Source organism: Piliocolobus tephrosceles, chromosome 1 (genome assembly GCF_002776525.5).
Source record: "Piliocolobus tephrosceles isolate RC106 chromosome 1, ASM277652v3, whole genome shotgun sequence".
Lineage (NCBI taxonomy): Eukaryota > Metazoa > Chordata > Mammalia > Primates > Cercopithecidae > Piliocolobus > Piliocolobus tephrosceles.
Window position 1 is genome coordinate 183,109,150 of NC_045434.1, and position 27,178 is coordinate 183,136,327.

General features: G+C 39.7%; 2 protein-coding genes across 2 annotated transcripts in view; one reads left to right on the top strand and one right to left on the bottom strand.

Annotated features, from left to right (window-relative positions):
• LOC111529566 (microtubule-actin cross-linking factor 1) overlaps positions 1-27,178 on the bottom strand; it is a 283,418-nt gene that overhangs the window by 166,249 nt on the left and 89,991 nt on the right. Inside the window, exons 21-34 of the mRNA XM_026455708.1 lie at positions 24,809-24,961; positions 22,474-22,628; positions 16,052-16,178; positions 15,318-15,501; positions 14,743-14,912; positions 10,069-10,247; positions 9,242-9,380; positions 8,363-8,556; positions 7,165-7,327; positions 5,437-5,520; positions 2,194-2,301; positions 1,902-2,000; positions 560-712; positions 172-260 (exon numbers count right to left, since the gene is read on the bottom strand). Coding sequence (XP_026311493.1) covers positions 172-260; positions 560-712; positions 1,902-2,000; positions 2,194-2,301; positions 5,437-5,520; positions 7,165-7,327; positions 8,363-8,556; positions 9,242-9,380; positions 10,069-10,247; positions 14,743-14,912; positions 15,318-15,501; positions 16,052-16,178; positions 22,474-22,628; positions 24,809-24,961 — 1,997 coding nt within the window. The remainder of the gene's footprint in view (positions 1-171; positions 261-559; positions 713-1,901; positions 2,001-2,193; positions 2,302-5,436; positions 5,521-7,164; positions 7,328-8,362; positions 8,557-9,241; positions 9,381-10,068; positions 10,248-14,742; positions 14,913-15,317; positions 15,502-16,051; positions 16,179-22,473; positions 22,629-24,808; positions 24,962-27,178) is intronic.
• Positions 20,917-21,505, top strand: LOC111529569 (10 kDa heat shock protein, mitochondrial-like). The gene is made up of 2 exons (XM_023196465.2): positions 20,917-20,967; positions 21,248-21,505. The coding sequence occupies exons 1-2, from the start codon at positions 20,917-20,919 to the stop codon at positions 21,503-21,505; spliced, it is 309 nt and encodes a 102-aa protein (XP_023052233.1).

Below are 27,178 nucleotides of genomic sequence, written 5' to 3' on the forward strand. Positions count from 1 at the left end.
CTGACTCTTGCTGCCCTGAATTCTCCAGTCTGAAATCTCATTACAGCCATAAGTTTTAGCCTGACTCTTGCTGCCCTGAATTCTCCAGTCTGAAATCTCATTACAGCCATAAGTTTTAGCCTGATAGACCAGGTGCCCCAGATGTGCCATAATCTCTCATTTAATACTCACTTATGACCATGCTTGGCCAAGAAGATCTGTGATGTTTTAATAGCTTCAGAGACTTGTTCTTTCTTTGTTGTCAGCTCTTCTGCCAGAACCTACATGGTAGAAATAAAGAGAAAAAGCTTCAAAACCCAAGAAATAACAGTCAAAATTTATTTAAAAAATTTTTTTTAATCCTAGAGAAAACATGCAGCTTAGGTCAAATTATCACCAATGAGCTACAGCTGATAAAAAGGTACAAGAACAAACAAGATGGCTTCTTAAATTTCTTTAAGTTAACATTTACTTAGGTAGCAATCACTTCTGGAATGGCCCGCATGTGACTTCTACTATTCCACCTAATGCATTAACACATTATTCTACCCAGATAAACAGAGATGGACCTTCTTCTCACCTGCTGTTCCAAAATAGCTTTTTCAATGTCTGTTGATTCTTTGGTCTGGGATGAGGTAGCTCTTCCTTGGGTATTTCTCGCTAGGGTAGACACCCAGCCCAAAAGTTCTTTAACCTTCTCCACATGCTCTTGTTTCTCCTCTTCTACCACTTTCTAGAATAGGAAATAGAAAATCAATATTCTAGCAATGTCTTTTACTAGGTTGGCATGACTTCAGATTTTCTTAAATGAAGTCTTCCTAAAAACAGACACAAAAGTTACCTAAATAAGTAGGCTGTGAAAATAACCCCAAGTATAATTTAGCCAGGCTATAGTATTGCTCATAGGTGTTTGTGAGCTGAATTTGTTATACCTAGGTTTAATACCTTTCTGAAAAATACAAACAAACATAATAGGCACTCAATAATTATTTAATGATTTTTTAAAAAATCTCTTCACATATAGCATCTTACTCATTTTCATAATTCTTAGGTTTACAGGTGAATCTGTAAGAAGAGGAGAAGAGACTGAGGCCTACTGAGATTATATTATGTAGGTATGGATATAAAGAAAGTCTTGCTAATTTAAAAAGCAAAAGATGGCATGGTTAATGTTTTAACAGCTTTTCTTTTACAAGAGAGACTGAATATGCAGAAACTTATTTTACAAAGACAGAAGATTTTTATAATTACAAAAAGATGACATGCTCATTACAATAAATTCAAACAAGTCTAAAATACATAATTATGTAATTTAATCTTATTTCCACAGAAATTTGGTATAAATGCCTATAAACTTCTTTCTATGCCTTATTATGTCTTTGTAGTATACAGCTTTGTTTTTAATGAAATCATAATTATACATAGTATTCTAACTTCCTCGTCTCTCAAATATTATATAACAATTTAATTGTATTATATATTACATATATAACATATAATTTTTTGCTGGTTTTAAAAAATTTTTTAATTTTTGTGGGTACATAGTAGGTGTATATATTTATGGGGTACATGGGATATTTTGGGCTTTTTTTTTTTTGAGACAGCCTATTGCCCCGGATGGAGTGCAGTAGCACAATCATGGGTCACTGCAGCCTCAATTTCCCAGGCCCAAATGATCCCTCCACCTCAGCCTCCCAAGTAACTGGGACCACAGGCATGTGCCACCATGCCCAGATAATTTTTAAACATTTTTTGTAGAGAGGGGATTTCTCTATGTCACCCAGGCTGGACTCAAACTCCTAGGCTCAAGTGATCTTCCCACCTCAGCCTCCTGGGTACCAGAGACTACAGGCACACACCACCATGCTGGCTAAGCTGTTTTACTGCACTTTCAAGATAATTTTGGACCCAATTGTCCTCACCTCCTCCTCCTCCAGACGCCGGAGTGCATCACTGATGTATTTCACGTGCTGAGTTGTTAAAGTCACCAATGCCGTGTAGCGAGTCCTTAAGTCCATGAACTGTGGTTCAAAAGAACAATTTAAATAAATCATCTGCCAGAAAATGAAATGTAAATAGTTGAAAATAAGAGGAAATGTTCATGGAATCACATGTTCACCAGAAAAGTGAGCCCTAAATCAAAATATAAGGCCCAGGCAAATGAATCTTTCCTTAAGGGAAGACAGTGTGTATTTCCTTTTGCCACCCTCTCACCTCTTGAGTGATGGCATCTGAAGAGGAAAGCATGCGACGGCGCTTGCCAGGGGATTTCTGCTGCGATTCCACAAAGGCCTTGTATGTCATCAGTTGCAATTCATAGTCCTAGGAAAGGATGAATTTCACTACAGTTACTCAGGGTTCTATAATTCACATACATCATGTAATAAATCATAGCTTTTTATTGCTGGAAGCATTCTGGTGACCACTCAGGCTGGAGGTTAGCAAACTTTTCCTGTAAAAGGCCAGGCAGAAAATATCAGGCCATACTCTCTCTCTCATTATAAGTGAAAGCAGCCATAGGCAATATATATATGAAAGAGTGTGGTTGTTAGAATAAAACTTTACTTATGAACACTGAAAACTGAAGTTCATATAATTTTCACATCATAAAATATTACTCTTTTGATTTTCTTTTCAACCTTTTCTCATTGGCCATACAAAAACAGGTGTGTGGACAAGATTTGGCCTGTGGGTCATAGTTTGCTGACGCCTTAGGTGCAGTCTGACCAACCCTTTCATCTCATCTGTGGGAAAAGTGAAACCCAGAGAGGGGATGTGAATTTCCCTAATTAACAAAGTGGGTAAGTAACAGAGTCAAGATTAGAATCTTAGTTTTCTAATCCCTAAACCAGTGTTGTCATTTTACCATACTATTCTGCCACTTCCTCTGCAACCATGCAAGTTCTGCCCTAGTCTACTCGCTTCTTCTCTCACATGAAGTAGCCTTACGAGTGCAGTAGCCTCTTATGTACTTTCACTGCTTCTAGTCTCATCTCAATCCATTATTCTCTATTGTTCCACCAGAATACTTTTTCTAAAATCCAAAGATGACCACATCATTCTTCTCCTTAAAAAGCTTTCAGTGATCTAGAATAGAGCTTTTCAAACACCAACATGCATATAAATTATATGGGGATCTTATTAAAATGCACAATCTGATTCAGCAGGTCTAAGATTCTACATTTCTAATAAGTTCCCAGGCGATACTGATGCTACCGGTTCGAAGATAACACTTTGAGAAGCAAGAATAGAAGACAAAGCCAAAACAATGAAACAAGGCCTGTCATGGGTTGGCCCCAATCTCACCGCTCATTTTCGATAGTCACTGCTCCTTACTGTGTCTTCTAGCTATACCAGAATACTCTCTATTTCCTCTATAATCAAGTATTTTCATTCTTCTCTGCCTGGGATTATGCAGTTCCTTTGCCTAAAACGTCCTTCTGCTGTCTACTTAAAAAAACTCTGAGTACAAGGAAAACAAGGAATGAATTTGTAAAGGAATCCATAAAAAACAGTAGTAGCAACATTAAAATAATTATAATCAAAGCAACTGCTACCACTTACTGAGTGCACTTTAAGTTTGAGGCATGGTCCTATGTATACATTATCTCATTTAATCTTTGCAATCACTCAGTGAGGTATTATTCTCATTTTATAGATATAGTAACAGAAACATACGCTAAGTGCATACTCAAAGTAAGCCTGGAAAATGGTGAAGGGTTTGAACTCAACACTTTCTTACAGTGAGTGTTCTGTTATTAACTAAAGGAATGCCTTCATCAAAAGTATTTGTTAAGCATCTTCTATGTACTTGCCATTGTTTTGAGTGCTATACACACATACTGAGAAACAAGTCAGGAAAAACTTTGCTCCCTTGGAACTTATATTCTAGTAAGAGTCACAGAATAAACAAATAAATATACAATAATCTCAAGTTATTTTTTTTCTTTTTTTTGGAGACAAAGTTGCCCAGGTTGGAGTGCAGTGACACAATCATGGCTCAATAGCCTCAACGTCCCAGGCTCAAGTGATCCTCCCACCTCAGCCTCTTGAGGAGCTGGGACTACAGGTGCACACCACTACACCCAGCTAATTTAAAAATTTTTTTGTAATGATGGGATCTTGATGTGTTGCCCAGGCTGGTCTCAAACTTCTGGAATCAAGTAACCCTCTTGCTTTGGCCTCCTAAAGTGCTGGGATTATAGGTATAAGCCACCACACCTGGTCTCAAGTCGTTTTTCTTTAAAGATGTTCTAAGAGAAATAGGGGAGAGCTAAATCATTCACGGCCTTACAAACCATGTAAGTATTTAGAATTTTTTTTTTTTTTTTTTTTTTTGAGACGGAGTCTGGCTCTGTCGCCTGGGCTGGAGTGCAGTGGCCGGATCTCAGCTCACTGCAAGCTCCGCCTCCCGGGTTTACGCCATTCTCCTGCCTCAGCCTCTGGAGTAGCTGGGACTACAGGCGCCCGCCACCTCGCCCGGCTAATTTTTTTTTTGTATTTTTAGTAGAGACGGGGTTTTGCCGTGTTAGCCAGGATGGTCTCGATCTCCTGACCTCGTGATCCGCCCGTCTCGGCCTCCCAAAGTGCTGGGATTACAGGCTTGAGCCACCGCGCCCGGCGGATTTAGAATTTTATTATGACTTTTATTTACATGATCTTATTCACCATATTTCATCTATTCTAAGGTACACATTTCTCCACATTTTAGTCTTTCAAATTGGAATATATCTCAGAATCAATGGCATGTCACACAATTGGCAGAGTTTTTTCTTCTTTCCTCTTTTTGGCATGCAGAAAATTATGGCGTAGCTTGTAATCAATGGAGTCTAAGATTCAGTGACATGCAGTATGTTCTAAAAAGGTGATTTTGGCTACTGTGTGGGAAAATAGCCTGTGGGGGTCACAGCAGAAGCAAGAGACCAGCTCAGAGGGTACTGTAGTAGTCTTCAGTAGAAGATTCTTCACTGGAATGTGAACTATGGAAATATAGGGGGAGATAATGACAGGTAGTCAGATTTGGGACATGCCTGAAGACACAGCCAATGGAGAATATAAAGCTAAAGGCAAAGAGAAGAGTTTAGGATGACTCCTGGGTTTTTTGCCTCAGCAACTACAAAAAAATGGCAATATTATTTCCGAGATAGGAAAGACAAGTAAGAAGCATATTTAAGAAGAAAACTCAAACATTCTGTTTTTGCCATGTTAAGTTTAAAAGGCCTACATCATGCAAATGGAGATTCCTCAAATCACAGCCAACATCTACTACTTCTCCAAGCAACCCCAAACATGGGGTTGCAGGAAATATACATCTGCTTAACTGAAGGATCAGGCCAGCTTCTAGCATAAGAACTCAGAACTCTGCTTAATTTGTCCAGAAATAGAACCTACAGTGAAGATGGAGGTTTTCCTGAGCTGGTGATGATTCATGTTCTTTTTGGGATGTGGTAAAGTTACCTTTACAATAGTAGAGTACTGCTGGGAAAACTTTTGACATTGATCCAGTTTTGTCTGATTTCTCTCAATTTCTGCAAATAGAGCCTAGGAAGCAAAATATCACAACATTATCATTGCCATTACCTCCACTGAAACAGCTGAATATTTACTATGTTCTAAGGCAGTAGTTTTCAAACCTTAGCTGCATCAGAATTGCTGGAAAGGGTGGTTAAAACACATACTGTGGGGCCTCACCTCCAGAGTTTCCGGTTCAGTGGGTTTGGGTTCACAAATTTGTACTTTTTTGTCTTTTTTTTTTTTTTTTTTTTTTTGAGACGGAGTCTCGCTCTGTCGCCCAGGCTGGAGTGCAGTGGCCGGATCTCAGCTCATTGCAACCTCTGCCTCCCGGGTTCACGCCATTCTCCTGCCTCAGCCTCCCGAGTAGCTGGGACCACAGGCGCTGGCCACCTCGCCCGGCTAATTTTTTGTATTTTTAGTAGAGACGGGGTTTCACCACGTTAGCCAGGATGGTCTCGATCTCCTGACCTCGTGATCCGCCCATCTCGGCCTCCCAAAGTGCTGGGATTACAGGCCTGAGCCACCACGCCCAGCCACTTTTTTGTCTTTTTAATCTTTTGTAGGGACAAGTTCTCGCTTGCTTAACCAGGCTGGTCTCAAACTCCTATCCTCAAGTGATCCCCCTGCCTCAGCCTCCCACAGTGCTGCAATTACAGGCAGGAGCCACTGTGCTGGATCCAAGAACCTGCATTCCTAGCATGTCCCCAGGTGATATGGATGCTGCTAATCTGGGGTCCACACTTTGAGAACTACTATTCTAAGTATTTTATACGTATCACTTCAGTTAATCCTAGCAACAATAATCTCATAAGGTTAAATAAGTAACAAACTACGTCCATTTTATTGATAAGGAAGTAGAACACTGCGAAGCTAAATAACTTCTTCAAAGGCTTATAGCAGATAAGTGAGCCAGGATTGGAATCCAGGCAATACAACTCCAGATCTCATACTTTTTTTTTTTTTTTGAGACGGAGTCTCACTCTGTTGCCCAGGCTGGAGTGCAGTGCCGTGATCTCAGCTCACCGCAAGCTCCGCCTCCTGGGTTCACGCCATTCTCCTGCCTCAGTCTCCCGAGTAGCTGGGACTACAGGACCACGCCCAGCTAATTTTTTGTATTTTTAGTAGAGACGGGGTTTCACCGTGTTAGTCAGGATGGTCTCTATCTCCTGACCCCATGATCTGCCCGCCTCGGCCTCCCAAAGTGCTGGGATTACAGGTGTGAGCCACCGCGCCCGGCCTCATACTCTTAACCATAATGCTAAACAAAACAAAACAAAACGCCAACAACAAAAATGCTTAAAATGAATCATTTTCAAAAAAAAAAAATCATTTTCATCTACTCAGAATTTTCCCTTGGTTTTCAAAACCCCGTATCTAATCCTAGTAAAATAAAATGTAATCTAAAGAAACAAAATAAAGACAATTTTAATCTGTCCATCTAGTGGTTTCAATACAGTTACAGAAACTCAGAACTGAAGGTACCTTACAGGTTCTCTAGTCTAAATGCAAAGCCAGTATCTTGGGACCATCCTGTTCAAACCACGCTAAGAAAAGGGAACTTGGAATATTTTCCATTTGGAGGAAGCTTTAATTGCTAGTACATCATTTTCTTTTATGATAAAGAAAATTTAGATTTCTAACTCTTCCCTCCAGAGCTAATACCACACTCACTGTCTGCTGACTGAGCTGCTCCGAAAGCACTCTGCTATCCTCTGCCTGGCCTGGCTTCATCATTTCCTGCTGGGCAGTGGTTTCCTCAATCCACTTGATGAGAGTTCCATGGCAGGCTCGGTAATCTCCCAAAACTTCCTGGATACTTTCTAGTTCAGATTGGCTAGAAGAACAAAGGGAAACTGCTATCAGATACCTTGGTACACATACAATAAAGTAAATGAGGTAATTCCCTCTTTAACCCATGTGTCCAGTTGGGCTTGACCACAAATGATCCATCTTTATCTATGGGGAACAGGGATGTAAGGCTGAGTGAGACCTATGCATGTATCAGCACCCTATGGTCGAAAAAGTGAGTAGAAACCAGTTGTGACCTGCTAGCCCTGGATGCTGCCTTGTGGTCTAGCATCCCACAATAATCCTTGTCAAGTTTTTCACCTACGTTGCCAAGAATTACCGGGGTGACCAATAAGGTAGTATTGGCTGTACAGTTCTATTCCCTGATGACAGAGTATCTGGCAGTATAGCACAGCTATGATTTATGAATCACTATAAGTTCTCAGGGCAGAGAGGGGAGAGAAGTGAAAAATAGTCATTATTTCCTGTTACTTCCTGGTTAGACTTCTCTTGGTCTAACCAGCTTTGTGATAGTACTCCAATTAGAATGAAAACTTACGTGAGCTGTTAAGCTCCTCTCCCTACAAATTTCCCTAACCAGCTTAGCCTCCAAAAGGTACAGTTTCTATCCTTCCTATTTATATCTGTCATTAGAAGCAGGACCTCTAGTAACAGAGATGAAAAATTATTGAATTAGCAAATGAGATGAAAGTAAGAAATTCCGTAAAGCCCCATCATGAAAAAATGGCTCATATTTGGATACAAAGCTAATAAAACAAGAACTACAGTATAGGTTTTGTCCTTGAGAAGTGACCTTTCAAGTCTATATTCCAGGAAGCCACTGACATCAACGTCTTAACTAGAAAAGACCTGGGACACAGGAGAGGCATTACATCTGCTTTGGGATTGCGGGTCTCACCTCTCTGTCACTTATCTTGTCCAGAATTTAGGTGGTTTTTAAATTTCCACCTCTCCCTATACATTTCTACCTTTAAATATAAACATACAGATATAACTCTGTTTTTGTTTAAGACCTAGTCCCTGAACTCTGATAGGAGAAAAAGGTGGGGCCACCACTCACCGAATCTCGAGTTGGGCAAAGACTCGGTGCCAACGCTCCTGCAGCTGGGAGCCTTTTTCCTGATAGCGCTCCAAATCCAGGTTTCGCTCTGGCGTCAGACGACTCATCTGCTCTGCCACTGCCTTGGCCTTGGCAATTTCCTCATCCAGGACTGAAAACACTGAATTCTTGTCCTTCACATCACTAAACCAGTGCTATGGAAACATAAGTACAGAAACAGGCTGTGTATTTTCCGTGCTAAAAAGGAGTCAGTCTAAGGTAGGAAACAAGGACACGGTCTACAGCTAATTCCACATTGTATCTGTGATGGTGCCCTGGAATGTTTGTGGCAGGACTGCCTCCACATGTCATGGTCTCTGCTTTCCTGACACACACTGGGATGTCAAGGACAGGCAGTACTCTATAGAGAAATGTGCATAGTACTTGTGTTTGAAACCTGGCTTCCCCACTTATAACATATGAAACCAAGATAAGTCATTTAGCCAGACTAAGTTTTGGTTTTCTCATCTGTAAATGGAAATAAAAATCTCTTCTGTCCACCTCACAGAGTGACTTGTGAGAATCAAATTAGATAACAGCTAAGTGATTTATAAACTTATGGCACAACCATTGACTGTATCCAATTAAGCCATGATTTTATTAAGGTGAAAAGGGAAAAAATAAATAGAAAAACATAGTCCTTTCTCTTGCCTTTCTAGCTAGACATACTTCTCAGTCCCTTCTTCTTCGAAAACATATTAAAATATGTTTAATATGGCATTCTGCCTTATTCAAATGCTAATTTAAATCAGTGTCATGCCATCCAAAACTGCATTTCTCTGCTAACCCAAAGCGATGAATATGTTAAGTCGGCCTCCTAAGAAACTCAGAGCAACTCACCCGTAATGTCGACCGATGGGCCTCCAGAGCTGAGAGATCTGCCAGTACTGCTTCTTCTTGACTCAGCTTAATCTCATAACCTTTGACCAAGAGTTCGGCATCCTGTATGCTACGTACTATAACATCAACTGTCTTTAACCTATGGGGACAAATACACATTCCTTCATTAACACATGAATTTTAGGAGCCAGCGTTATATACCTGGAGTGCTATAGAGAGGTTCATAAAACAAAATGACCAAAATCAATGCCACCATTTTTAGATATCGACAGGGTTTTCTGAAAACAAGTAAACATGGTTTTTATGCTGCCAATTTAAGCCAATTCAAAATAAAGTTCTAAGTGGCACTGGAACGTGCATACACGTGGTGGACTCATGGAGGAAAGGCATGAAGCCAGAAACCCATTTTACACTATGAAGAGTTTAAGATGTGCTACTCTTCAAGGTCATGGGTAGAGATGGGTGGGAAAAGGGAAGACCTTCAAAGTCTAATACCTAGTTCAACTAAAAACTTTTCTTTTTATTCTTTAGTTTCTCTTCATGCCATTAAGTATTACTTTCAGAAATATTTAATCAAACAGAAGTGAGGTAAATCATAGTCCTAACATTGCAAATTAATTCCCCATCCATATCACTGGCACTTCTACACTGCAGTCCAAATGAACCTACTTAATGTTACCAGGAACTAAAGCCAAGACCTCTCATTATCAGTACATGCTCCTCAGGATCTATAATCTCTCTCTATTTTCATGAAACACTCTAAGCCTTTCTCTTTCTTATCCCAATGGAAAATATTGCCCTTGGACCCAAAACCTCAGCTCACTCACTTATTCAGATATACAGTAGAGAGACCATAGACATGGTCCATCTTCTCCACCAGAAGATTCAGTTCTGAGCGCAGAGTTGGGACACTTGAACTAGATGGAGACTGATGGAGAAAGCTGTCACATTTCATAGAAACTGCATCCAACTCTGACCTCAGTTGCTGTAAATCCTCCTGGGTGTGCTGCCAGGAACAAGACACACATAGAGAGGGAAACAGAATTGAACAAAAAAGGTAGAAAGAAGTCCTTATTTGTAATAGCTAAATATTGGAAACCACCTAAATGCCCATATACAGGAGGCTGGTTGAATAAACTATGAAACAGCCATATGATGGGGAATTATTCAGCTGTAAATGAAATGAGAAAGATTTCTGGGAATTAAGTGGTTTTAGCATATATTTTTAAGTAGAAGAAGCAAAGTCAACAGAGTATAGTATGTTATACTTTGTATATAAAAGAAGGGAAAATTAGAAAATATATGTGTATATGTTTATGCAAACGGACAGACAGAAAGGATAACCAGAAACTAATGAGATTAAAAGAATGGAATTGAAAGGATCAAATGAAGGCACATGGGATAAAAGGACTAGCTAGAGGGCAATACACTTCTTTTTGTATAGATTTGACTTTTAGAACCATGTTAATGTTTTACATTCTTATAAAGAAATAAATAAGGAAAATTGAGGGGTGGCTCTCAAATGGGACACAACAGAAATATATAAGCCTAACTGTGTTACAGATAAATAACATAATCACACTGAAAGGGAAGAAGGGGTATGAACACATGCAAGTAATTTCCAAACATAGTATTCGAACTATAGATATACCTTTAGGTTAAAGACATAAGGAACTACAAATAAATGTTAAACTCTAGTTTGGTAGGTTTGTTTATTGCAGTGAGTTAACAATTCTGAAACTACTATCTGTAAATGCTAGGATTGAACAATAAGTAAATATATTGTGGATAACATAAAGCAGGTTTTTTCAGACTTGGGGAAGGGGGTTAAAAATATGGAAAGAGGCTAGAATAATCCCTGTGCTATCGGTTGGGAACTGGATGGAGACAAATACATATGAATTCGTGTGTGTGTGTGTGTGTTTGTGTGAGAGAGAGAGAGAAATAGAGAGATCAATAAATATACTGACCTATATATCTGTAAACTTACATACATGTATATGTGTGTATATGTAACACATGTGTGTACATGCATGTGTATATGCATATATATATATATATATATTTGTAAATATATGTTTCTTTTTTTTTTCTTGAGACAGAGTTTCACCTTGTTGCTAGGCTGGACTGCAATGGCACGATCTCAGATCACTGCAACCTCCATCTCCTGAGTACAAGCGATCCTCCTGCCTCAGCCTCCCAAGTAGCTAGAATTATAGGCACGTGCCACCATGCCCGGCTAATTTTTATATTATTGGTAGAGATGGGGGTTTTACCATGTTGGCCAGGCTGGTCTCCAACTCCTGACCTCAGGTGATCCTCCTGCCTTGGCCTCCCAAACTGCTGGGATTATAGGTGTGAGCCACCACACCTGGCCTATGTTTTCTAGCTCTGTCTGCTAAGTGGGCCTATAAGCAATAATAGTCCCACAACAATGAGTACATTCAGCACCCAGATCTTAGCTTCTAAATAATATTCTCTGCCCAAAAGAATCAGAACTCCTTGGAGAAACAGCTGATTTCCAGGGTTGAGACTGGAAAAAGCAAGATGAACCTGGAAGATCTTATTTTGCCAAAAAGAAAGAACTTCGTTGGGCATCGTGGCCCATGCCCTGTAATCCCAGCACTTTTGGGAGGCTGAGGCAGGAGGACTGCTGGAAGCCAGGAGTTGGAGACCAGCCTGGGTAATATAGTGAGACCTCATCTCTATCTAAAAAAAAGAGAAAGAAATAACTCAAAAAATGATGGGTACATGTTAAAAGGACAAAAAAGCCAGCTTGAAGGGGCTTCCATTGGCTAACTTTGGGAAATTTTGAGAATCAAAACAATGAAAACAATGACAGTAACAAATTACACACCACTGGATAAAATAAGAATCCATGAGTATATATTGACATAAATAAATAATGAAAGAAGAAAGCAAGAGAAGGAGGGAAGAAAAAAAAGGGAGGGAGGGAAGGAAGGAAGACAAACTACAGAAAAGGAAAGAAGGTTGGTTTTGCTTTTTCCATAGAACATAAATGTTTTTTATGTAGAAGGAATGACAGAATTAGAAAAGCAGCTTTTGGCAACTATGATACTAATAACTGATTCAGTCAAGAATTAACAATGGATGTTAAAACTAGTTGGTGAAAATTGATGAAAAATAGGATATTTACATAGTCTCCAGTACCTCCCCATAAGATACTTAGTAATTACAAAGGGAAAATAGGAACCAGAGATCAAAGTTAACATCACCAGTAATGTCACATGCATCCTTATATGACACACTAATGTACCAAGGACACAGTATTACTTCTGTAGGATTCCTGCCAAAATTGTAAGACCTAACGCTAATCAGGAAGAAGCCTCAGATAACCACAAACAGAAGGACAAAATATTCTACATTTATTCTACAAAATAAATGACCTACACTCATAAAAAAAATGTTAAGGTCATGAAAGATGATGGAAAGTTGAGAAACTGTTTCAAGTTAAAGAAATCTGAAGATACACAGCAACCAAATGCAATATGTAATCCTGGACTGAATCTTGGACCTTCCTTCTTGGGGTTGCCAGGGATGGATGGTATGAGGATATAAAGGGCATTATTTGGTCAACTGATGAAATTTTAATGGGGTGTGAGCTTGGATAGCAGTATCATATCAACGTTGGTTTGTTTGTTTGTTTGTTTGAGACAGAGTTTTGCTCTGTCGCCCAGGTTGGAGGGCAATGGTGTGATCTTGGCTCACTGCAACCTCCACCTCCCGGGTTAAAGTGATTCTCATACCTCAGCCACTTGAATAGCTGGGATTACAGGCACTTGCCACCACGCCCGGCTACTTTTTGTATTTTTAGTGGAGATGGGGTTTTGCCATGTTGGCCAGGCTGGTCTCCAACTCCTGGTCTCATGCAATCTGCCCACATCAGCCTCCCAAAGTGCTAGGATTACAGACATAAGCCACCACGCCCGACCTGTATCAATGTTAATTTCCTGATGTTTATCATTGCTCCGTGGTTATGTAAGAGGCTGTCCTTGTTTTTTGAAGATGTACACTGAAGTATTCAGGAATAAAGGAGTTTCATGTCTGGAACTTCCTCTCAAGATAAAAAAGGAATGTTATTATGTATAATACATAGAATAAAATGATAAAGCAAATGTACAAAAATGTTAACATTTGGGGACTCTAGGTGAGACGTATAAGAGAATAAAACTTTTCTATATATCTTAAATTATTTCAAAATAAAGTTTTAAAAAGAAAGAGGTATTTTAGATGTATGTATGTATATATGTATCTTGAGATGGAGTCTCACTCTTTCACTCAGGCTCGAGTGCAGTGGTGCAATTATAGCTCACTGAAGCCTCAAACTCTTGGGTTTAAGCAATTCTCCCACCTCGGCCTCCCAAAGCATCCAGTCGACCTTTATTTCTTAGTGTGTCCTATTTTTCAGGGACAAATAGATTTTGTATCACCCTATAGAAAAGTAAAAAGCTCCCACATGAGAATTCCCAGGCTCATATGATATGCCTCATATTACCTCCCTCTCTACCAGTAAAAATTATACTTCCCTCTCACCCTTCTCTTCAGGTTTGGGGGAAAAAAATAGAAAGTTGGAAAAATCACTCCCCCTCATTGGCCATTCCTTTCCATCTCCTTTAAGCTCCCAGATCAAATTTAATAGCCTTCATAGAGTTCTCTCACACCATTCTAATTAGAAATGTTCTAGAAACACTCTAAGTTCCTACAGTAATCTTTGCTTGGAAATATACTAGTTACTATATTCATGACATCTCTTATATCTTATACTGAAGTCTCTAATCATAATTTTAACTTTTTATTTTTCTTTCACTACATTATAAGCCAAAAAACAAGGACCTTGGCTTACTTTTCTTTGTATGCCTCAGAAGACTTAATAAAGCAATATATATTTGCTGCTTTTACTTCAAGAATACTATCCTACATTTTCATAGTATTTTACTTTTTCAGGAAGCTCATTATATGTACTATACCATTTAATTTTCAAAATAACCCTATATCGTGCATTGCCATCTCCATTTTACAAGAAAGTAAACTAGGGATGAGAGTTCACTTGCTCAAAGTCACAGACAGAGCATATATCACAGCCCACATTCAAATCAGAGTCATTCCTTGTATTTACTGGTCATATGACTGAAGGTAACCAAGTCACTGAAAGTAACACAGGCGCAAAAGGGATAGAAGCAAGAGCAGCATCTCTACTAAGCAGTTTCAAAATACATAGCCCAAATATACTGCTTAGAACAATTTACTAGTCTGTTTGCCTTCTCAACTCTGTAGGAAACTAATCAACATTCAGCAATACACATGGAGCTGAAATCACACTTCTCCACAGATAAAAGACATTTATAGACTGCAAGAAGAACTCCTGAGAAGGACTGTCTTGAGTCTATTGCCTTATTTCTTAGGTTCCATACTCTTGCCATCCAGTGAACTCTGAAAGCATTCACTACACAACCAGCATCCACACTGCTCTTAGGGCTTACTTCTTGCTCTGCAATCCTTAATGCACTGTCCTGCCGGGCATCTCTGTCAGTCCTAGAGCTGGCTAGAGACTGAATTCGTTTGACCACCCTCTGTTCATACTCCTCCAGGCGTAGCCGGATGTTCTTCAACTCTGAAATGTACATCTTGGCCACAGTCTCCTCTTTGTCCTCTGTGAATGAACAAACACAAAAGACCAGTAAGTTCGACATCAGAGATAAGCAGACCTGATATCCTACTGACGAAAGCAAGGCTTTATATAGGGAATCTTCTGCCTGATTCTACCTGATCCTAAATTTCACATATTGTATACTAATCTTTGAGAGTCCAAACATGTTACAGCCACAAGACCATGTGATAAGTTGATTAGCAGTAACAAACGAAATATCAACAGACCTCTTCTTCCATGATCTGATTTTGAGAATTCATCTATAAGTTCTTCTCTATCTCAAATTCGTAGCAACTCAAATGGAAAAAAGCAGTGATGCTACTTTATCATTTATATGAAGGGTTTCATAGCAACCCCTTGAAAGGCTCTCATTCTACTATTCTCTTTCCCTCTTCCCGGTGCACACACCATTCTCCATGGACTTCATCAGGTGCTGGAAGTGGGCTTTACAAGCTTCCACTTCCTCTTCCAAGCGCAAGCGATCAGCCACTGAGAAAAGCACAGAGTCACGACTATCCTGCAGAAAGTCTTCATAGTGGGCCTGAAGATTCTTCATAATCTGATGACATTCCCCTGGTGCTGAGGATCGAAGCTAGAAAGAAAAAGCCAGAAGAAATTGCAACAGAATAAAAATATAACACTTTCTCTTTTCCTCCATTTTATTGAAGTAATATATATACAAAACAGTGCACAAACCATAATTGTAAACATGTGGATTTTTATAATTTGAATTCCTCCATTTAATCAGCATTCAGATTAAGAAGCAGAACATTACCAGCACCCCAGAAGCACCCTTTGTGCCCCCACTGGACATAACTCTTGATAATTGCTCACAAGTATTCACCTACTACGTATTCTTATGCAAAAGATATGCTTGTCTTACAGAGTGAGAAAAAGCCTGCAACCTTCTACCCTTGCCAAGAAGACCAAAGATGTTACTTATTCTAATTAGGAGTTTCCTTTACCATTCAAATTGCTACTTCTAACTTGTAAGAACCTCAGGTCTCTAACTCTAAAATGGTATCCCTGAGTCCACTTTACTCCATTTGGGTGGGGGAAAGTCTCACAGTAAGGAAAAAAAGCTCCTTCTGAAAAAATCTTGCCAACAGAATGTGAGCCTGGGGTAAGGTTTTCACAATTACCTTTTCGAGGTTCCAGGTCTGTATAAGGTCAAGGTCTTTACGCAGATAGTTCCAAGATATAAGGCTTTTGGTGTTAACATGTAGCTGGTGCCAAAGGGCCATCACCTTCTGATAAGATTGTTCGACCCTAGAAATAACACAGAACCTGACTATTACCTTTGTAAGACTTCAGCTCCACATTAGAGATCTTCTAAGGAAAAATGTGATTGCCTTAGCAGAACTGAGCTTATACATTGAGCAGAGTAAGGCAACAAGTCAAATACTAACATCCCAGGAATTTTTAGAACTAAATTAATTGAGGCTGGCGTGGTGGCTTATGCTTGTAATCCCAGAACTTTTGGAGGCCAAGGTGGGAGGACTGCTTGAGCCCAGGAGTTCAAGACCAGCCTGGCTGACATAGTGAGACCTCATCTCTACTAGAAAAAAGAAAAAACAAAAAACAAAAAACTAAACTACATTAATTAATTGGGATCTTCAACTTGGATTTGCTATAGCATTATGCATATTATGTTAGCACATATTTCGTAATTTCATAAATGTTACCTGTTTATAATACGATGATTACAAGCCAGAGAGAAGAAATAACCAGAGAGAACAATAATAGTGAAAGGCATAAACAACATCCCATCCAGAATTGTTGAAAAATGATTATATCAATGTTTACAATCAATTTGCTGTGTTCCAAATATTTATAAAAATGCTAAAATACTGAGAAGCTAATAGCAGTTTAAGAAATTCACCTGGTATATAAAAGAAAACTGCATGGCTCACACCTGTAATCCCAGCACTTTGGGAGGCTGAGGTGGGTGGATCACCTGAGGTCGGGAGTTCAAGACCAGCCTGACCAACATGGACCACCAGCCTGACCAACAATTTTGTATTAAAAATACAAAAATTAGTCAGGTGTGGTGGTAGATGCCTGTAATCTCAGCTACTTGGGAGGCTGAGGCAGGAGAATTGCTTGAACCCGGGAGGTAGAGGTTGCAGTGAGCCGAGATCGTGCCATTACACTCCAGCCTGGGCAACAAGAGCAAAACTCCATTTCAAGAAAAAAAAAAAAAGAAAACTGCAGTATGAAGGGTTTGAGATTTTTTTTCCCCAAGCATCTCATGTCTAATTCAATCTTGATTTCAAGAAGACTTACGAATACACAAATACACAGACACACTCTTTCTTACACACCCACTATGTTACCTTAAATTTCTTCAAGTTGAGAAAAACATGCAAGATATAAAGAACAGGATGGAAAACTAGAAGCCAGGACATCAGTTAAACAAGAGGCATTAAATCCCTAAGTTTAATCTTCCCTCTCTCCAAAAGTCCCACTAAAATTTCAGTAGAGTTGAAATTCAAAGTTCAGGAAATCTCAAAGAAGAATAAAAATATAAAAAAGCAACAACAACAACAACAAAAAAGAAAATAAGAGAACATTAGAAAATCAGTTCAGGAGGTCCAACATTCAACAAATGGGAGTTCTTAAAAGCAAGAACTAAAAAAAAAAAGGAGAATAAAATAATTAAAGAAATAAGGTCAGTGCGGTGGCTCACACCTGTAATCCCAGCACTTTGGGAAGCCAAGGCAGGCAGATCACGAGGTCAGAAGATAGAGACCATCCTAGCTAACACAGTGAAACCCCGTCTCTACTAAAAACATAAAAAATTAGCTAGGTGTGGTGGCAGATGTCGATAGTTCCAGCTACACGGGAGGCTGAGGAAGGAGAATGGAGTGAACCCAAGAGGCAGAGCTTGCGGTTAGCCAAGACCGCACCACTGCACTCCAGCCTGGGTGACACAGCGAGACTCCATCTCAAAAAAAAAAAGAAAAAGAAAGAAATAATCCAGGCTGGGCGTGGTGGCTCATGCCTATAATTCCAGCACTTTGGGAGGCCAAGGTGGCAAATCACAAGGTCAGCAGTTCAAGACCAGCCTGACCAACATGGTGAAACCCAGTCTCTACTAAAAGTACAAATATTAGCTGGCTGTGGTGGTGCGTGCCTGTAAGTCCCAACTACTCGGGAGGCTGAGGCAGGAGAATTGCTTGAACCCAGGAGGCAGAGATTGCACTGAGCCAAGATTGCACCACTGCACTTCAGCCTGGGCGACAGGGCGAGACTGTCTCAAATCATCATCATCATCATCATCATCATCATCATCATCATCATCATCATCATGCAAGAAAAAACTTCCTCAAACCTGAAAGCAAGTTTCTAGTTTGTGTTCATTAGCATAATGAATACAAAAAGACTCAAAGGTACAGCATCCCTTTTCAAGATTAGAGACAAAGAGAAGCATTTAAACACCTCCAGAGAAATAAAGATTTCTTTCAAAAGGTGAAAGTATCAAACTGTTCCGTATCATGATAGTGGTGAAGGATAAACAATTCTAAGCCTTTGTCAAAACCAATTAGTACTGCTCATGACAAAAGATGAGTTTTACTATTATGTAAGCCTAAAAAAAAAAAAAGAGAGAGAAAAAATGAAAATGGCACTATACATCTAAACAAGAAATCCTGAAAGTTAGAAAGCAATAGAGCAATGATTTCAAAGTTCAAAGTTCAAAAATAATTTCCAGGCTGGGCATAGTGGTTCACGCCTGTAATCCCAGCACTTTGGAAGGCCGAGGCAGGCAGACTACTTGAGGTCAGGAGTTCGAGACAAGCCTGGCCAACATGGTGAAATCCTGTCTTTACTAAAAATACAAAAATTAGCCGGGCATGGGGACATGCACCTGTGGTCCCAGCTACTTGGGAGGCTGAGGTAGGAGAATCACTTGAGCCCAGGAGGTGGCAGCTGCAGTGTGCTAAGATTGTGCACTCCACTCCAGCCTGGGCAACATAGCAAGACTCTATCTTAATAATAATAATAATAATAATTTCCAAAAAAAATGTATCTTGCCCGTTAGAGGAAGAAGAAGACAAACATTTTCAGATATGAGGTCTCAAAAAATTTACCTCCTACTCAGCCTTTTTCAATAAGGCACTGGAGAGTGTAATCCACCAAACCAAGGAGTACACTAATAAATAAGACTTGGAATCTAGGAATCAGTGGGTCCAACATAGTGTGAAATATCACCGAGATGGGACCAAATCAGGCCTACAGAACAGATACACACACACACACACACACACACACACACACACACACACACAAAGATAGAATGGTCTAGAATAAATGTTTCCAAAAGAAAAATGAAAATTGCCCATGGTGTTTGGCCATATTGGGAATCCTTTTACAGTAAGGTAGGAGAGTTTGGGGACAACTAAGCAAAGTAAAAAACAAAACGATTACCCACTCCAAGGAAACAAAAATTATATAAGAAAGTAAATAAAACAGGGGTCAGGTGCAGTGGCTCATGCCTGTAAATAAAACAGGGGTCAGGTACAGTGGCTCATGCCTGTAATCCCTGTACTCTGGGAGGCTGAGGCAGGTGGATCACTTGAGGTCAGGAGTTCGAGACCAGCCTGGCCAACATGATGAAACCCCGTCTCTACTAAAACTACAAAAATCAGCCAATCGTGGTGGCACACACCTGTAATCCCAGCTACTCAGGAGGCAGAGGTTGTAATGAGCCCAAACTGTACCACTGCACTCCAGCCTGGGCGACAGAGGGAGACTCGGTCTCAAAACAAACAAAAAAAAAGAAAGTAAATAAAATAATTTATTCGTAAATATATTCACTCACCTACTCATTCATTCTTTCATTCAACAACCATTTATTGAATACCTGCTATGTGCTGGGAATGGTTCTAAGTGCTAAAGATACAGAAGTAAACAAAACGGACAAAAATCTCTAATAGGAGAGAACAAACAAACACATAATCTGTTAGGCAGTATTAAGAGTTCTGAAGAAAAATAAAATGAGTAAAGAAGACAGAGTGGCATGCAGTGAGTGGGGATGGTGGTCCATGAGAGTTCTAAGATAAACTGAACAAAGTGAGGGAGTGAATCATGTAAATATCAGAGGCAAGCAGGAAGTCCAAAGGCCCCAAGGCAAGAATATGTTGTCTGTGTGTGAGAAACAGAGGAAAGACTAGAGTGACTGCAGCTAAGTACAAGCAAGGAGAGTGGCAGAGGATGAGTTCAGAGACGTAAGGCACAGTCGCCTCACAATAGTCCCCTAGAGTACGATCTGGCTCAGCTTTAAACAATGCACGTACTAATAAAACAAAAAATATCAACTTAAACAAAAACTGTGACATAACTACATTTGGAAGATGAAAGAAGCATATGCATATATGCATGTAGAGAAAGCTAAATGTTAATTTCCTAGAGTAAGAAGTTAATAGATAATTTCTGAAGTTGAAAACAAACAAGGAAATAGCAGGAAAAAATTATATTTGGAAATGTGGGTTTATAACCCAGCAAAATCTGCTGAAAACAGTTGACTCTGGAAAGTGGAACTTTGGGACAGGAGAGGCGATAGCTAATTTTTATTATAATGAACTTTGTAGTATAACCCAGCTTTCTAAAATGTGTACATAAACATATATATATATACATATTTTTTGAGACAGAGTCTCACTCTGTCACTCAGGCTGGAGTGCAGTGGCACAATCTCGGCTTACTGCAACCTCCACACCCTGGGTTCAAGCAATTCTCCTGCCTCAGCCTCCTAAGTAGCTGGGACCACAATTGTGCACCACCACGCCAGGCTAATTGTCTGTATTTTTAGTAGAGACGGAGTTTCACCATGTTGCTCAGGCTAGTCTCCTGACTGCAAGTAATCAAAAAATAGGCTCTCAAAGTGCTGGGATTACAAGCATAAGCCATGGTGCCCGGCCCATATATTACTTCAAAAAAAATTAAAGAAAATTAGCTGCCATTAAAAAAAAAAAAAAAAAAATCGGAGTCTCAGGCAGAGAGAGTCATGGCAGGACAAGCATTTAGAAAGTTTCTTCCACTCAGGCCGGATGCGGTGGCTCACGCCTGTAATCCCAGCACTTTGGGAGGCCGAGGCAGGCAGATCACAAGGTCAGGAGATCAAGACCATCCTGGCTAAAATGGTGAAACCCTGTCTCTACTAAAAATACAAAAAATTAGCCAGGCATGGTGGTGGGCGTCTGTAGTATCAGCTATTCAGGAGGCTGAGGCAGGAGAATGGCATGAACCCGGGAGGCGGAGCTTGCAATGAGCCAAGATCACACCACGGCACTCCAGCCTAGGCAACAGAGCAAGGCTCCATCTCAAAAAAAAAAAAGTTTGAAAGGAGTGCTGCTGAAACTATAACCGAAGGAGGCATTATGCTTCCAGAAAAATCTCAAGGAAAAGTATTTCAAGCAACAGTAGTTGCTGATGGATCAGGTTCTAAAGGAAAGGGTGGAGAGATTCAACCAGTTAGCATGAAAGTCGGAGATAAAGTTCTTCTCCCAGAATATGGAGGCACCAAAGTAGTTCTAGATGACAAGGATTATTTCCTATTTAAAGACGATGACATTCTTAGAAAGTATGTAGAGTGAAATAAGTCACTATTGAAATGGCATCAACATGAAGCTGGCCATTCCACTGAAGTTCTGAAATCTTTCATCATGTAAACAATTTCCATATCTCTCTTTTATAATAAACTAATGATAACTAATGACCCCCCCAAAAAATCAACCTTCTTTTTTTTTTTTTTTTTGAGACAGAGTCTCCCTCTGTCGCCTAGGCTGGAGTGCAGTGGTGCAATCTCAGTTCAAGCGATTCTCCACCTTCCAGGTTCAAGTGATTCTCCAATTCTACAGCCTCAGCCTCCCGAGTAGCTGGGATTACAGGCGACTGCCATCGTGCCTGGCTTTTTTTTGTTTGTTTGTTTTATGTATTTTTAGTAGAAACGGGGTTTCACCATGTTGGCCAGGCTGGTCTTGAACTCCTGACCTCAAGTGATCCACCTGCCTTGGCCTCCCAAAGTGCTGGGATTACAGGCATGCGCCACTGTGCCCAGCCCAATCTTTTTTTTTTTTTTTTTTTTTTTGAGACAGAGTCTTGCTCTGTCGCCCAGGCGGCTGGAGTGCAGTGGTGCGATCTCAGCTGACTGCAAACTCCGCCTCCTGGGTTCAAGTGATTCTCATGCCTAAGCCTCCCGAGCTGGGACTACAAGCATGCGCCACCACGTCCAGCTAATTTTTGTATTTTTAGTAGAGATGGGGTTTTACCATGTTGGCCAGGCTGGTAAAAAAAAATCAATCTTTTGAGAGTAAACTATTTATAAGCAAGAGTTCTTTAAAAAAGAAATATCACTGAATATACTCTAGTTGAACAGAAATATTTATTGAAGATCTACTATGTGGCTGGCAGTAGGAGACTTGATATCTCCAATGAGAAGCCTCTCCCAGGAGGAACTTTACAACTGTGTGCAAGAAGATCACAAATGCACACTCATCCCTCCATTGGTTCACTGAGGCCAACAGCAGAGGTGGGTGTACCAGTGGCAGCTGAGCCAAGTTACCTGCTGGCCATCTCAATGGCATCCTTATTGGGTGGGGGAATGAGGAAGCAGACTGATGGCACCATTGCCTCATTCCCTGTGGGGCTGATCACTTTCCATTTGGTCCGCTGAGAATTATCTTCTAGCACACATTCATCATTTTTGCAAATAGTAATCTGAAGAGATAAATTTACCAGTTATTGCTAATGGATAAAGCAACAACCCATTATTACCTGGTGCCTCATCCCAAAACTATCAAATCCTTAAGAAAAAAATCTGCTTAAGAAAATTTCTGCTATCACTTAGTGAGGGCTTCTCATTTTTGCCAAAAGATAATGGGTATAAATCTACAACACAGGAAAAACTGTGACACCAAATAAATCAAGGAAACAAATATGTATTAAATACATGTTACATGTCAAGTAACCCAGAATATGAAAGTTATAATAAGACTATAAAGGCTCAAGAGTGATCTCAGCACAAAAATCTACTAGAGTAAAAACTAATGGAACGTGAATAATCAAAACATTGTTTTTATGATATTTCCTCTCCCCCCTTCCTATACCACCCAAACCCCTGAAAACGTTTAAGCATTTTGGAATTATCAAGTCTTTCTCTTGAGAGACAAGTGATCAAGATTATTATCCCTAACTTATAGGCAGAAATATCGAGACACACAAAAGTGCAGTCCCATTTTTAAATTTTTATTTTTTTCCCATTTTTTAATTCATTCATTCTTTTGTATAATACATATTTCTTGAGCGTCTACTCTGTGCTAGGACACTGGAGATAAAGACAGTACAATTGGCCAGGCACAGCAGCTCACATCTATAATCCCAGCACTTCTGAAGGCTAAGGTGGGCAGGCCGCTTGAGCCCAGGAGTTCAAGACCAACCTAGGCAACATAGTAAAACCTCATCTCTACAAAAAATACAAAAATTAGCTGGGTATAGTAGTGCATGCCTGTAGTCCCAGCTACTTGGGAGGCTGAGGTGGGAGGATCACCTGAGCCCGAGGAGGTCAAGGCTGCAGTGAGCCATGATAGTGCCACTGTACTCCAGCCTGGGTACAGAGTGGGACACCATCACAAAACATAAATAAATAAATAAAAAGGTACAGTGGTAAGCAGACAAACATAGTCTGTATTTCCACATATTCTGGTGGTGTATGTAGTTATAATACTGTGTGACAAATGCAATTTACCAGGGAATAAAGGATATGACCCAGTCTTGGCTAGAGGGGTAAAGACAGATTACTCAGGAACTTAAAGCCACCTTAAGGAGTTTAGGCTTTTCCCCAAGAGCAATGAGTAATTAGTATAAGATTTAAGCATAGGATTGTAATTTAAAGAAAAAAAAAAAAAAAGGCTAGGCGTGGTGGCTCATGCCTGTAATCCCAGCACTTTGGGAGACTGAGGCGGGCAGATTACGAGGTCAGGAGATCAAGAACATCCTGGCTAACACGGTGAAACCCCGTCTCTACTAAAAATACAAAAAATTAGCTGGGAGTGATGGCATATGCCTGTAGTCTCAGCTACTTGGGAGGCTGAGGCAGGAGAACTGCTTGAACCCGGGGGGCAGAGGTTGCAGTAAGCTGAGATGTTGCCACTGCATTCCAGCCTGGGCCACAGAGCAAGACTCCATCTCAAAAAAAAAAGAACATGCTAGTGGTAGGATCCTTTGTGCACTAAATGGAGAGGCTGATACAATAATCCAAGTGAAATAAACTTATGCCTTTTATTTTTTCTGAGACAGGGTTTTACTCCCGTAACCCAGGCTAGAGTGCAAATGGCGCAATCTTGGCTCACTGCAACCTCCACTTCCTGGGCTCAAGCGATTCTTGTAGAGACGTAGTTTCACCATGTTGCCCAAGCTGGTCTCAAACTCCTGAGCTCAAGTGATCCATGTGCCTTGGCCTCCTAAAGCGCTGGAATTACAGGCATGAGCCACTGCACCCAGCTGCTTATGCTCTTAGGGAAATATTAGCAGGGACAGAAAAAGTATGTTTAAGGGATATTTACAAATTAGTACAAACTTGATGGTCCTATTAGCTGTGGAGGATAAGAGGGGTGGGGGAGTCAAGGATATCTCCCAGGTGCTACAAAGTACCATCTCTGTCAACACTTAGGCAACTGAGTAGATAATGATGCCAATCACTGAGGCAGGAAGCAGGTCAAGATTATAGGGTTGAAGTTTTTAGTTTTTTTTTTTTTTTAAATGATAGGAGAGACTTCAGCATGTTTAAATTTTAAAAACTCTGTAATTTGATCTTTCCTTATCATCATAACCCCAACTAAAGGCTTCCCTTCTTTCTTCCTTCCCTCTGTGTCCCAGAGGTACCCTTTCTACCTCCTCACCTCGATCTGCCGATAGTCACAGATGGCCTTAACAGAAATGGTGCTCTTTAACAAATGGTCTGGACTGCGTGGTTTTAGCTGAACAATGGTTTTTGATCTCCCAACGAGACTGGCAACAGAACTCTTAGACTGTATAAGCTGCTCCTTTTCATCCTACAAAATGAGAAGAAAAACAAAATGACATTAATGTTGCTACTCAGGGTGACTAAGTTAACAAAGAAAACTGAATACTCCACTCCCTCAGAGAATGTCATCTCTCAGTTAAGTAGGGATGGTTGGTGGAGCCATCTTAAAGACTTAGACAAGGATAAAGAAAAAAGGAGAGAATGTTTCTGTCTTCTACCAAGTGCTTTTGCACTCAAACTTTGCAGCTTTCTCCCTGTGCCACTTTCAATGAACCATAAAGTCACATGCAAAAACCAAAATAAAAACAAATACTTCTAGCTTCCAAATACAGCTATATAGCTAATAAAAAATTTATCTAAACATGATTCAGAGAACATGAAAGTTAAAATCAATAATAGGTATATTATTATTAGTCAATTTCTCACTGGTAGAAACTAGTTCTTCCCTTTTTGCTTAGGAGAAGCTAGTTATACTCATTTAAATTTTTAAAAATAATTATATCTCCCAAGCTCTACTCTAAATATTTTATTTTCCTAAATTGAGTCAAGCTTTCTAGAGAAAGATCTTAGCTCTTCAACCAACAATGCTGTTGGTAAAGGTATCATGACAAATGATTTAGGGTTTACCTCTCAGTATTTGCTGTGCTATATTCATATAAATTTGATTGGTTAGAAAGAAGTATCATGCAAAATTGAAACTCTCAAATCTCTGCAAATCCAATAATCTTAAAAACGAATAAACTTCTTGTTAACAAAATTGGTAGTAAACCATTACCAATTCCATTAAAGAGTAAAAGATAAACTTTATCCATTAACCCGGATGTTTCAAGCCCATTTTGAGGTGTAAAAGTCTCCCCAGAAGATGGCTTTCTTAGGATGGATGTAGATGTGATGAGAGTAAAGAGTTAATAATGTTAGGAAATGTCATTAAAGAACTAAGAATATGCAAGTAAAGAAAAAGAAATGCTTAAATAAACTACCTGTGCCTGTCCCCGGGAGCATGATTGGAAGAAATACAACTTTAACTTATTAGTTAAGAAAGAGGAATGGAATATATCAGGGAGACAGCCACATTTCCATACTTGAGAGCTGGTCTACCCATTTCAGTTTCCTTGAAATAAGATGTCAATTTCTGTCTAACCCACAGCCAAACAGCTCAAGCTCCAGAGACCAAGTGCTCAGCGTGGTAAAAGTTCTGAAAAGAACCAGAAGCCAGGACAGATGCTCCCGAACCTGACGGACAAGCTGAGGAGCAGACCCAGGTGACTCCATGCCCCGATGACGCCGCCAACCCGATGACCCTGACCTGGAGAGGAGGGAACAGAGCAGCGACCCTCGAGAAGAGAAGATATGACAACCATTGCAGAGGAGTTACCCTATGACAGAAGGTACTCTGTGGGAGGGAGGAGATAATAGCCAAGGATTATATTCCTCCTTCATACTTGTAGTACCTCCGAGAGAGACATTTTAGAGACAACATCTGAAAAGTCAGGTTTTCATCCTTCATTCCAAATTAAATTAACAGACTATTTGCCCAGGTGAATGTAAAACCACTCATAGGTTTACAATACCTGAAAGTGTAAAAAAATAAATAAAAAAAAATCTTATATTCACAAATGCTCAAATCTTACCCACTAAAAAAAAATGAACTGTTTTGGGTTACTCTAGTTCTCTTATTTAGACTTTTCTATTGAAATGCAAGGTTCCCCTTGCTTCTCACAAAGGAAAAGTAAGTTCCTTATTACATATACATTTCTATCTTAATTTGAGATGTAGCTTGAGCCTTGTCTTGCCAACTCTGTGTAATGTACATTCACTAAACACAAGTAGTCTTTCTGCTAATTACCAGCACTCCTGAAGAAATAATTCATTGGAGAAAATGAACATAAAATTGATTTGAACTAAATACTGAATATAAAACTATTTCTTAAAAATATTGCTTCATAAATAACTGCACAAATATTACATTACATGTTTCTTTGAATTAAAATCAATTTTAATTATCATCCAAAAGAAAACTACCAAGGAGGAAAATTTTAACTTAGGTGTATTCCTTTGTTTTTGTTTTTCTTTTTTTTTTTTTAGTTCTTTTTTTGGATATGAGAGTAACAAAGAATTTGATAAACTAATCCCCTTCAACCATTTTTTCATGCTCAACACCTCATCCTTGGCTCCAACTATTACATTAAAACAAGAAAAATGCAAAGAAAGTATAAGGAGCTCAAAGTGGCTCAGAGGAGAAGAC